The sequence below is a fragment of the Dermochelys coriacea genome, chromosome 10 (assembly GCF_009764565.3).
Source record: "Dermochelys coriacea isolate rDerCor1 chromosome 10, rDerCor1.pri.v4, whole genome shotgun sequence".
Lineage (NCBI taxonomy): Eukaryota > Metazoa > Chordata > Testudines > Dermochelyidae > Dermochelys > Dermochelys coriacea.
Genome location: NC_050077.1, coordinates 70,885,906 through 70,899,069, shown reverse-complemented (window position 1 = coordinate 70,899,069; position 13,164 = coordinate 70,885,906). Strand labels below are relative to the sequence as shown.

At 43.8% G+C, this 13,164-nt stretch overlaps 1 protein-coding gene across 3 annotated transcripts in view; it reads left to right on the top strand.

Annotated features, from left to right (window-relative positions):
• ABHD2 (abhydrolase domain containing 2, acylglycerol lipase) overlaps positions 1-13,164 on the top strand; it is an 88,083-nt gene that overhangs the window by 35,942 nt on the left and 38,977 nt on the right. For all 3 annotated transcript variants that reach the window (XM_043494190.1, XM_038419491.2, XM_043494189.1), the window contains exons 6-8: positions 5,437-5,620; positions 9,434-9,526; positions 11,455-11,565. In XM_043494190.1, the coding sequence (XP_043350125.1) occupies positions 5,437-5,620; positions 9,434-9,526; positions 11,455-11,565 (388 nt within the window). The remainder of the gene's footprint in view (positions 1-5,436; positions 5,621-9,433; positions 9,527-11,454; positions 11,566-13,164) is intronic.

Below are 13,164 nucleotides of genomic sequence, written 5' to 3'. Positions count from 1 at the left end.
AGGAAACCAATGCAGCCCTGCATTCGTCATCCTGAGGAGAAGCTGCTCATTAAGAATGTTAACACTACAAAGTATTCTAAATCTGCTAAAACCAGACACAGCCCCAAAGCATGTCAAGTTGAAAATAGCAGGTTCTTTAAAAATCCTAGCAAATTCTGAGCACTACAGTACACTTAGCTAGTCAAAACACCAACCTGATAATGTGTCAGAAATGACCATGCTGATTGGAGTGGAGTAGTATTAGGGCTTATCTACAAGGTGGGGTGAAGCACTCTATGGAAATGTGACTTACGAAGCACACTAATGCGTTGTGGATTAATTTGTCCATGTAAACCCTGCTGGTGTGCACTGAAAGTTTCTTCACTGCACTGCAACATACTGCTGTTTCAAATAGCACTATGTAAAAGTGCACCAGCAGGGTCTATGTGGTGTAATGAATGGTGCGCCATGTTAGTGTGCTTTAGAAATCACACCCCTGGAGAGTGCATTATTAGACAAGACCTTAGAGTTGGCATAAATGGATTTTAAATAAAAATTATTTTGACTTATGTTGCAGGGCAGGCCTTGGGTTAGAACTGTAGAGCTGTGGCCCATAGAGCAGTGAGGAGTTCTTCAGTTAAGCACAGCACCTGCTGAATTTACATTGGGTCAGATGTGTGGCATTTATTTTGAGGCTTGAGTCAGTGTTGGAATTCAGTTCCTCTTGTTGTTTGGGTTTCAGTTTTTAACTGCCGGGCCCACGGATGCAATGTCCTGATATATTCTGGTTTTGGCAGTGGCCTTCTTTCTCTGGAGAACTAGGAAGATGTTCCACTAGTTTTAAGAGGTACAAGGAGGAGCTGCTGAGATTTGTGAAGTATTCCTGGCTGTTTGATTAAAAAAACAACCCTAACAAATGGTGTGTCAGAAGGGTACACGGAGGTGCTGCTCAAAACCCCCCTGGAGGCAGGTGAAACTCGCTCAAATTCTGAGCAGGCCACAACAATCTGTTTCTAATGCATTTTAAGTGAGGCAGACCTGTTGGTTCTTACCAGCTTCTGTTTCATTCATAATAAGGATCCTGGGCCTTCGCATGCCCACCCTTTTGCTAGCAGAATGCCTGTTGCCTCCCTTAGGCAGTGATTCGGGAGAGGAGCCAGCTCACCCCTGCACTTTACTGTAGCCCCTGGACTGCTATTTCTTCCTGTTAGAGCTTCTCTGTCCTCTAGCTCAGTTGTGCTACCACGAGAGCAGGGATTGGGAGCTTGTGATAAATAGTAGCCTGAGAGCTGAGCCTGTTAGCCAGAGAGATCCATGCAGCTATGTCCCTTCACTGAAACTGCAAAGAATTAAAAGGTCTAACAGGCTGTGGCTCTGCCTCAGAGTGAATCTATTCAAAATGGGGCATGTAGCACTAGTCTAAGGAGTATCTGTCACAGGGGGAAAATAGAGGAAAGGGTGAAGGAGGACGAGACAGAAAATGGGAAGAGGAGTTCTTCTGCTGGTTGGTCTCCATCAACTCGGTCTCAGTCACTGGCTACATCCCAGTAGGGGGTGATGGGAATATCCATAGAGCAACACAAGTTTATCTAAACACCCCATTCTAGGTTCTCTCCAAGGATTCCAGTCTCAAAACAAAGTGCCCAAGTGCTGGCTTCCCACTACCATTCTAGCTACAGATCTAGGCATCCGTTTGCTCTACCAAAGGCGGGCAGCACAACACATTGTATGTATCCCAGCTCACTTCTAACTGAATCTACCCAGAAGTGACCTGAAGAAGAGCTCCATGTAAGCTAGAAAGCTTGTCTCTCTCTCTCTCTCTCTCTCTCTCTCCAACAGCAGTTGATCCAGTGAAAGATATTACCTCACCTACCTTGTCTCTTTAAAACCCTGGGACAAACACAGCTACAACAACACTGCAGGTACCCAAAAGTGACTGTTGTAAAGGCATCAGGAAGGCAGGCTCTAACAGATTCTGCATTCCATAGGTTTCAGAGTAGCAGCCGTGTTAGTCTGTATTCGCAAAAAGAAAAGGAGTACTTGTGGCACCTTAGAGACTAACAAATTTATTAGAGCATAAGCTTTCGTGAGCTACAGCTCACATTCCATAGGTACTTGTTGTGAGATCACCCCATGTAAAGGGCACCCATAACAATACTTAGCACTCTTCAGCCACACCTTTCAAAATGCTTGCGAAAGGAAAGACTGTTTCACAAATAGAGCAGCTGAGGTAGAGATAAAGTGACTAGCTTAATGTTGATAAATAGTATAGTCAATTGTTTGACCGGCACTTTGGTTTGTTATGAAATATACGCAAGAAACCAAATAACCAATGTCAGTCAAGTTCATTGCTATAAGCTAATAATAATATAGTACAGGAAAATGGTCTCTGGGAAACTGTCTCATGCCACATTCACCTTATTCAGAAGGTGTGCTCCCAAAGTTATGCATTTCAACTGGTAGTATTTATAGGATGATTTTACAAGTTACATATTTTCTTACAAGTCATTAAAATTCAGCCCATCAGTTTGTCCCAGTTCCTTAACTTTTGGTTTGTTCTTTTCTGTATCTTTGTTTTGGATACTAGAATTTCAGGTGCTGGTCCATGAAGATATCTTCTAGGTTTATACCAGGGTAGAACAATCATACACAGTAGAACCTCAGAGTTATGAACTGACCAGTCAACCACACACCTCATTTGGAACTCGAAGTACACAATCTGACAACAGCAGAGACCAAAAAAAAATAAAATAAAAAGCAAATGCAGTACAGTTCTGTGTTTTAAGTATAAACTACTAAAAAAAATAAATGGAAAGCAGCATTTTCCCTCTTCATAGTAAAGTTTCACAGCTGTATTAAGTCACTGTTCAGTTGTAAACTTTTGAAAGAACAACCATAAGGTTTTGTTCAGAGTTACAAACCTTTCAGTTACAAACAACCTCCATTCTGTCTTCTTTCTCTGGGATATTCCAATACTGACCTATGAGAATAACTCCCTACCTGTTACTATGGTAAAATACTCCTATCTACTTTAGTCAAAGAAAGCTTTGGCTAATGCAAGGTGTTATGGGATATGTAGCATAAGTGAACAGGATTATAGTAAAGGTATAGGCCAGTTTAGGCTATATAACTGCTATATTATTGTGCTTAATGCATACTAGTATATATGGTGCAGATAACAACATATTATTAATGAGTTTTAGACATGTGCTATCGAGCCTATATTGGTCGTCACTTGTGGGCACAGCAGGTGAGTAGCAGAGTCCAGAACAAAAACACAGGTCTCCTTACTCCCAGTCCTCTGTGCTAATCACGAGATCAGCCCTCACCTTAAATAAAGGACTGTGTCTCAAATGTGTATATATATCGGGACTAGAACACATGTTGTCTGAGCTTTGTTGAAGTCAGCCTCTCCTTCCCCATTTGGAAATAATTAAATGAAGTTTGAATTTGGACTTGACGGTGGGGGATGGGCAGATGGTTAGTGATCAAAATGTGGCATTTGAAAGACTCTTTTTAATCTGGTATTGAAGATTCCTCCAGCTGCTGAGGATGATGTCATAGTCAGTCCAGACTGCAGCAAACAGGTCATTCTTCCCGGAGAGCAGCATATATGAACTTGAGCACAAATGCTATTCTCGGCGTGCACTCTCCTGTCTGAATCCAAAGGGGAATGTATGCACTGGTGGCAGTGCTAAAGCAGCCATTCTTCACAAATCATTAAAGGATACTGTTCCTGAAAACTGGAAGCCCTTCTGTTCAACTAGCAAATGGGGAAGTAATATTCCTGGATCTGTAGGATAGGACAAGACTTATGGCCCATCCATAAATACTATTGGCAAATATCTCCACGGCCAGAGATGGGACACTAGAGCGGGAGGACGCCTGAGTTACTACAGAGAATTCTTTCCCAGGTGTGTATCTGGTGGGTCTTGCCCCTGTGCTCAGGGTCTAACTGGTCACCATATTTCAGTTGGGAAGGAATTTGCCTCCAGGGTCAGATTGGCAGAGACCCTGAGGTTGTTTTTTCTGTTTTGGTCAGTTGCTGGTTTGAACTAGAATACAGTAGAACCTCAGAGTTATGAACACCAGAATTATGAACTGACCAGTCAACCACACGCCTCATTGGGAACTGGCAGCACGCAATCAGGCAGCAGCAGACCAAAAAAAAATAAAGGCAAATACAGTACAGTATTGTGTTTAAATGTAACCTACTAAAAAAAGGGGGAAAGCAACATTTTTCTTCTGCATAGTAAAGTTTCAAAGCTGAATTTAGTCAATGTTCAGTTGTAAACTTTTGAAAGAACAGCCATAACGTTTTGTTCAGAGTTATGAACAACCTCCATTCCTGAGGTGTTCGTAACTCTGAGGTTCTACTGTAAATGGATCTCTGTAACTTGAAATCTCTTAAGATTTGAAGACTTCAGTAACTCAGCTAGATATTATGAGCTTATTAGAGGAGTGAATGGGTCAGGCTCTGAGGCCTGCAATGTGCAGGAGGTCAGCCTAGATGATCATGATGGTCCCTTTTTACCTTAAAGCCTATGAGTCTGAGAACTTTCGGTAGCAAGTGCTCGAGTGTATGTTGTAAACCTTAAGGCTTGAGTCAGAAGAGAGCTCTGTCTTCTAGACAAATAGACTTGAGTTCAGGAAAATTAAATCTTTTGGGGGGATAGACGTAGGACACCTCCTATCAAAGCACCATTTTGTGTCCCATCTTGTTGGGATATTGAACAAGCAACTCAATCTATCTGCTCCGTTAGGTACAACTCCAGAGTTATTGGTCATAGTCCCATAAGATTTTTTGTTATGTGACACAGCTTGTAACTTCCATCTTCTAAGTGATGTCTCTATCTTCAGTGGAAGGAAAGGAGATGACCCTTTCCTTCATTCAGATCTAATCAAATACAAAATGAATTCAGTCTTGCTATTTCTGAAATGCTGTATATAGCAAGATGCCCTACTCCAAACACAGTACTAGCTGAAACTGACCTTGGGATCCTTTGTGCTGAAAGGTTTCCTAGTGGGGTTAGTCTGTTCCCCTGCATTATGGGTAGCATCTAGGGCTGTTTCTGTCTATGGGAAAACTCCTACAGTGACATGTTGGCCTCCATGCCCTGCACTTTGGTATGAATCTAGGTGGACAGTTGCACCCTCATAAGATAGTGTGCTAAAGTATTGTATGTTTCCCAGCATGTGCATTGCAAGGATGCTCCACCCAGCTGCTCTCTGGTATACTCATGCACATTACTTCTAAAGAAGTAGTGAAGTCTCTGACCAGCAGCATAACTGAGCTCGAGGTAACCAGGATTCCTCTACCCTCCGGAGAGTTTCTCTTCTGAAACTAGTGTTGGAAGGCACACAAACTTCCAGTATACTTGCTATAGCTGCTTGAAAGCTGGAGAGGGGTCTAGCACTCAGTTTAAAACATTACTTTGAACTTGGCCTTTCTCACAGGTTGCACCTGGGAATTTGGAGCCATGGTTAACTACATCAAGAAGACCTTCCCTCTGACCCAGCTGGTTGTGGTGGGCTTCAGCCTGGGTGGCAACATTGTGTGCAAGTACCTAGGAGAGACCCAGGCCAACCAGGAGAGAGTGCTGTGCTGCGTCAGTGTTTGCCAAGGATACAGTGCGCTAAGGTAAGTCCTCACGGGTTCCTGTGGAAGTACAGTGCTGGCAGCTGGGACACAAGCTGCTCCCTGCCCTGCCCGCATGCATCACCCTGACCTCTTACGGGTGATATACTCTGGACTCACTAAATGCTGCCTTTACCTTCTGTAGAGAGAGACTTGACCTCCCCTCCTTCCAGTCTCTCCTGGAGTGACCCATTAGCCAGATGGCTTGGGTTCTGTGGTTGTTTATTGAGAACGCTCCAGGTTCACAAGCAGCAACCTTTCTGACTAGCCTGACCAGTACAAGCAGCAAGTGTCTTGGGATTCATAATGGTCCCTTCTGGCTTTAATCTGTGATTTAGTCAGACTGGCAAAACAAGATGTGGTCTTCCAAATGGAAGCTTTAAGAGCTCTACCTGGTGTTAATAGTAATGTACTACAAGCCCAAGTTTAGACTGAGAGTGGGTGATGGTGAATGACAGCACAAAGTTATGGGCTAAAATGGCATCTCCGTGACCATTCAGTGTTTGTCTCATAATTGGGAAGGAAGCATTGGGCAAGAGTCAGTTTTGCTGGTCAGAGCCGCTCCACTGGAGAGAACACTAAACTCACGTTTGCTTAGTGATTCCTGGCCCCACAAAGACTGCCAGAACTGACTCTTGCCCTCTGTGCCAGATACCATGGCCTTCTAGTACAGAACTCCTCGAGTAATGCAGTGTTCTCTGGAAGCTGGTAAGATTTCTATTGCCACACAGACAAATAATTACTGACTCTGTCTCCATCTCAGCGGGAGGAGGATAAGCAACAGTGATCTTGCTGCTCCAAAAATGACTGTTCCCTACACTAAAGGATCAGCATAGCAAAGAGAACTTCAACCCGGCCAAGGAACCTCGATACTTTGGGTTCACTACAACTACCTGAAACTAAGGGATTTATTTGATGGCTGAATTCTAAACACTATAGAGCACTTTTAGATGCTCTGATTGCATGCATAATAATGCTAGTTTTGGTTAGGAAATAGTCACCTCAGTATTTAACCAAGTCTAGAGAAGAGTGCTCATGCAGTTAAACCCCTGTTTTTAACCTTGGGCTGCAGAAGCTTTTTAACAGTATTAAAACATTGCCCAAAGCTGGAATACGAAATGACCAATTCGTATCCTCTCAGACTTCAGGGCATACCTGGTGTGAGTCCTAAGAAAGTGTGGGGCCTCCTATGAATGTTTACCCGCTTCCTAGTCGGAAAGGATTTCAGCGTGCTAGGGAGATGTCTGGAGTGTTGTGTGGGTTCGAGACCAGAAGATCAGTGCTCTTGGTGTACTGTGGCTGCAGCAGCATAGCTGTGGAGGCTGGCTGTATAAAGGGCTTGCAAGTGCTTTATTGGGCTCTAGTCCTTCCTTTTTTTGTCTATTAAAATGCATGCTAAATTTCCATACTTGTAGCCGAAACGCCTGCTCAGAGTAGCTCTGTTCCCTGTGTGCTGGTGTTAGTAATATTCCCCTGAGGCTCTTGCAGATTGGCAGTCTACGACAGGACCTGTTAGCATGATATTGGATTCTGACTTGTTTCATTGTGAAGTAACATCTGTTTCCTTGAGTGCTCCTTGCAGTGCAGAAAACTAGCTGCTTGTTGAGCTTGTGACTCCCTCTGCTGGCCGAGCTTGTTTTAGCAAATCTTCATTTACAGAACTTCGGCTGTGCATTACTGCTCTTTTGGCAAGAGGGCTTTTCAAATAAGTCTCCCTACCTAATCTCCCTTGCTGTTTTTAAATGTTCATTAGCCAAATAGCTGGTTGAAAGAGGGCTATTAAGAAAACTCCCTTAGAAGGAAGGTAGGGTGTGTGTTTGTATTGGAACACATGTCCAGAGACCATTTCAGTCACTAGTGAACAGTATGTGGGGATGGGAGGGTGCAAAACGCCTCCAGACTTAACTGCTAAGCATTACTCTCCCCAAACCTGACCTAACTGGCCTCTTGCATCAAGTCTGTATGTAAGCCCTGAATACTCATGGTATAGATGGCTGGTCAGTCTAGATGGAGATCCCTTTCTTTTGTTGTACTGTCTCTAAGACAAATTCTAAGGCAGTTGGTTGATAGTAGAGAGAGACTGAGGTAAGAAAAGGTAAAGGAGATTTGGGATCCATTGGGAAAGCCATTCAGATGTTGGGTGCTGCAGGGCAGGCTCTCCAGGGTATCAACAGTGAGAAGAGGCTGCAGAGAGGAAAGTAGATAAAGGCCTTGTTTTCATCAGTTAACTTACATGGGGGAATTCAACCCCTAAGGCTAAAAGGTGACATGCTTCTCTATTATGAAATCTCTGATATCTGTAAAAAGAAAAGGAGTACTTGTGGCACCTTAGAGACTAACAAAGATGCCACAAGTACTTCTTTTCTTTTTGCGAATACAGACTAACACGGCTGCTACTCTGAAACCTGATATCTGTGTAGGCTTGGTTCTGCTGTTGAGTTTGCTCTCGACAACATGGCATTGCTTCTTGACCATGTGGAATGTGACATTCAGTGTGAGCTGTAGGCTGTGGCATTCCCATGCCCGTGAACCTGGACAGATCATTAAATACAGGAAATTGTTTCATTTTGCTCTCTGCTCAGGCTCTTTATTGCATAAGGCCTGCAGTCCAAAGCAGCAACTGTGGAAAAGTGTGATAGCTCTAACAATTAACCTGGATTTAAATGACATTAAAGATTGAGTTGCCTGCAAAGAGCTTTCCAATGAAATGTTGTCTCTTTTTCCACAAGTATATTGCAGATATATCCTGGCTAGACATGGAGATAAGGAAGTCTTGAGGCTAAATCCCATTCTTGCATTAAGCCCTGGTGTGTATTGTGCCATAAACAAATGTAGCTCATTCATTAACTCACTCTGTGCTAGGGATTTTATAGCCTTTGGCTTGAACCTGGGAAGTCCTGATAAATCGCTCTGTTCTATTGGTTCCCATGGTGTTAATGTTTAAACTCCAGAAGTAGTCCATATTGAACCTCACCCCAACCATTCTTGGATTGCTAAGTAAATAAGAGGGACTGTATATTTCTTCATTATTCTGTAACAGGGTTCACAGTAATAGAAATAACCTGCTTATGACCTTTGCGTAGCAAAGGGAAACATTTGGTTCCCGAAGAGCTCACATAATTTGGCTGATGTTAATAATTCTGTGCGACTGGCAATATGTTAATTTAGTAAGCTATGAAATGGCGTTCTGACCAGTCAGTACAGTTACAGGGACACCAGTTCAGAATGTAGCCGTTTCAGGTACTTCATTTATCCCTGTGTCCTCCAGCCAGTTTTTGTGGGTTGAGGAGGTGGACTTCCTGTTTTAAACACTTCACAACCTTGTTGCAGCGCAGAAGAGCTGCACAAACAAGCAAAACTGACCTACAGAGGAAACATCCAAACTTGACAGTGCATAAAGTACTGTGGAAATGCAGTACCTAACAAAATAGTGAAACATTAAATCTCTTTCCATATGTCATGGTTGTTACAAGGTAGGTAGATCGGCTAAATGCAAAGGCTGACTTAAGTTGAGTGTCCCTTTAAACCTCTTCACATCAATGTCTAAAGCTGCCCTGAGATGCAGGGCGCTTCAGTGATGGTATAGTAGGTGACTAGCTGTTGCCTAATGAGGCTGTGTAAACATCTCTTCTGACATTTACCAAATCCTTCCATCGGAGATTAAGCCAATTCCTATCAGAGATTAAGCCTTTGGTGGGAAAGCCTATTTACATAACACCTTGTTATAGTGGCCTGGAGACTGGTTTATTGCTCTGTTCCACCTAGATGTACACAGTTGCGACCTGCTTTGATTTGTTGCCTTATGCTTGTGTTTAGGGCACAGGAAACCTTCATGCAGTGGGATCAGTGTCGGAGGTTTTATAACTTCCTCATGGCAGACAACATGAAGAAAATCATCCTCTCTCACAGGTACAGTAGTAGGGTGTCTGCTCTGAACATTTACATGGGCCAGCCAGCTTCAGCTGCAATAGCAGCACTGAATTAATGTGCAGTTCCATAGGGGATCATCCAAAGGGTAAAATTTAAATTAGAGCGAATCCATACTTAGAAATCTGTGAATACGTTTCAGCTTCCTAAAATGGGAGGATTTTTGCGAACGAAAGGGAAAGGGACACTTGCCCCAGCATCTCATTCATTCTTTGTCCTGCCTGTCAGTATAGGCTCCCATATTGTATGTGTGTGTGTGGGGGGGTCCTTTTCATACATCCTGAGCCTGGCTACTTATTTCTGCCTTCCAAGGAAATGCAAAATGAGTAAATGCAAAATGAGAAGTGCAGTGTTGGTCTGTATTCACCAGCAGCCTTCTTTCCCTGCTAGATACACTGCTGGTGTCTGGCTGCCAAGGTATTTTGCATGCGTTTCCCTTTCCCTTTCAGCCACCTTATGCTCAAGGAGGTGAGGGAGCACCTCTCTGTTGTACTCTGCCACATACTTGAGCAGAGAGGTAGGATTGCTCTTGATATTAGCTTAGGAGTCATAGCATAGGCGTGTTGCTCTATCAAATGCAATAGCCTGAGTTACAAAACCTAAAAATGCATAGCTAGAAGGAATGCTCCCATGTATTGCTGAAACCTATGTGCTCTCCTTACTCCCATGCCTTTACTGTGGGTGAGCAATAGGTCAGATTGAATGACTAACTCTTATTGGTAGCCCACTCAAATTCATGTTTGTTTCCCCACTGGCCCACTACCACAGCCAAAACTGCTTTGGATACTGATTGGGACATGTTGCCTTCATATGTAGGTATCTCCTAGGCTTATTTAAGGTGCCCAGAGACACTTGGGAGGTGGGAGAAAATTTAAAAAGCTAATTTATTCATGCCCATTTCAATTGGCAGAGTTGAAATCTTGTAAGAAAAACTGCTTTGTGTTCCATGCAGTGTGGAGAATCTTTCTAGAGGGAAGGAAACTCTTATCTGTGTGTACAGTGTGTGGGGATCCACATAATTCACCCCAGATGTCAAAATATTTGGCTAACTTGACAAAACTCAAAATATATGAAGGGCTGTAATCTCCCCATTAAATGGGCACTCCGTATCATAACAGGAGAAACCTGTTGCAGGCTTAAAGGAGGTTTTGTTATCAAAATATTTTGCTTCCAAAATGGATCTCTTATGCTCTAGGGCAGGTCCCCAAAACAAACTCCATCTCCACCCTACAGCTGCCTCTTAAAGGGGATAGAAATCCTGCAAGCCTCCTGCTATCTACAGCTTGCAGTCTTTTTGTTCTGGGGTCTGTATGTTTCCTACTTGCCAGGGTAGAGTTTTGCTCTTGTGAAATAACACGTCCTCTCTTGGGTGTAAACTCTGACTAGGACAGTGTCCTCAGTGAATAGCTTTCTGTTAAGGTAATTTCCCAAATCACTTTCTCTGTATGAACTAACATTGTCTCCACACTGGTGAGGCAATAGTGCCAGATGGGGAAGGAGATGCTACACCCATGATCTCTAGCACTGTTACCAGAGCCACCCACGTCTTTGGTAAGAAGCCAAAGGACTCTGCCTTTAACTGAAAAAGCCTTTGCTCCAAACACCCCTAGTCTTGTATATGCTTTGAAAAGTCCTCTCTTTATGCATCTCTCAAATGCAGTTCTTCCATGTAGCAGAAAAGCATCTTTGTCCCGGAGAAGGCCGTTAAGTTCTCAACTTACCTCCCTGTGCAGTCAGGCCAAAACTAACAAGCTATGCTCATTTATAAGTAAATCCTCATGGATGGGGGATATAGTCCTCATTTGCTCATATCAGCAGTGGCAGACGCAAGCTTCTCTGGGTTGTCTGAGCAGAACAGGGCCTAGCTGCTTTTGTGTGATTACTGTATTTTCTGCTGCTGTGTGTTTCAGGCAAGTCCTGTTTGGAGATAGCGTTAAACAGCCCCAAACCCTGGTCGACTCAGACCTGAGCAGACTCTACACAGCAACCTCCCTCATGCAGATCGATGACACCATCATGAGGTATGACGGGAAGCATTCTCTGTAGCCTGTCTTTTCAAATTTTCACTGATGTTGCCCTATTACTTACTTACTTGCTGTGAGGTGGGTAGAAAGCTCCTGAAATTTGCTACATGAGCAACTTTGTTAAAATGTTGACTAACCCCCCAGTCTTTGCCGGCTTCCTATCCAGCATTTGACAAGCTCTCTGCTGCTTTCTTCTGTAAGAATCAAGCATCCAAAGCTGCAGTCAGGGTCAGAGTCCCATTTTCCTGGGTGCAGTACAACACCCAGGAAGACCGTCCCTGCCTAAAAGAGTCTAGAAGGATGAAAACCAGTGGGGCCTGAGCCATAAAGTGGCTGGGGAGGTGGTAGGCCCATGCTGGCTCCTACCAAATTATATTTAACCCTTGTGTTACCTTCGATTGTGTATTTAAAACACACCTACACCTCCTACCTTTACCACCTGCCTGTTCTCATTTTAGCTAACCTTATGGTTGGCTTATTTTAAACCTTGCTGCATTAATAGAGGTGACTTCAGCTCTTCGCTTTTATTGTTTAATATTAAACACCAGCCTTTTCTTGCCTCTCAAGTTTAACCCTTGCTTTTTAAGTATTCTAGCACTAATTCAGTCTATTTTCCAATGGCTTCGTATTCTCCTTCTCCAGAGTCTCCCTTAAGACCAGGCACTGGCATCCACTTGCAAATACTATAGCCACAAAATAATCACCCATAGCCAACAGGTGGTAAAGCCAGCAGAGCTGCTAAGGGATTGAAGGTGTTGCCCTCTGCTGCTCCTGTGGAGACCTGGGCTTTGTAAGCTGCTCCCCAGGGAAGGGGATTCCTGTCCTATGTGCCCAGCAGGAAGTGAAGTCCCGGAGATCCTGCTACCCTGTAATCTTTCTGGAATGCGGCAGGGAAGGAGCAGGTCTCCCTAGTTGGGGCCTGCAGCTTAGCTGTAGCTTTATGAAGTGAGACGGAGGTAGTGGGACTGGATTGGACTCCAGCAGAAAAATGAGTATTTACTTTCTTCAGACGTCTTATAACTGCCATGAGTTTCAGCTCCTAGGATGGGCCCTTCAGCAACTGCATTTTAAGGGTTCATAAGTAGCTGAAGATGAGATCCAGCAAGGCGTTTTGAGTAGGTCTACCAAAAGGGGGTTGTTAACGTAACCAACCTTAATCACTCCTCCAGTCCTCTCTCTGTCAAGTTTGCAGATAACCAGGAAGGATGCTTTGAAAGACCCAGGTGTGGCTAGGCTTTCTCATCCATGTCCTGCTCTGCTTTTTGAAGTCTTTAAACCATGATTTGAGGACTTCAATAGCTCAGACATAGGTGAGGTTTTATGCAGGAGTGGATGGGTGAGATTCTGTGGCCTGTGTTGTGCAGGAGGTCGGACTAGATGATCATAATGGTCCCTTCTGACCTTAGTATCTATGAATCTAAGTTAATAGTGTTTAATTTGCCACCTGTCATGCCTCTGGCTTGCTACTGTGCCGCACTTGCTCTGCTCTCTCCCAGGGCTTTGGGGAACTGTTCACTAAGTTGACAGGTTCTGTGCCGCCTCCCCCCACTGGTCATGCTCTTGTGAAGAACTCTTTGGCAGAAGAGAATGCAGCAT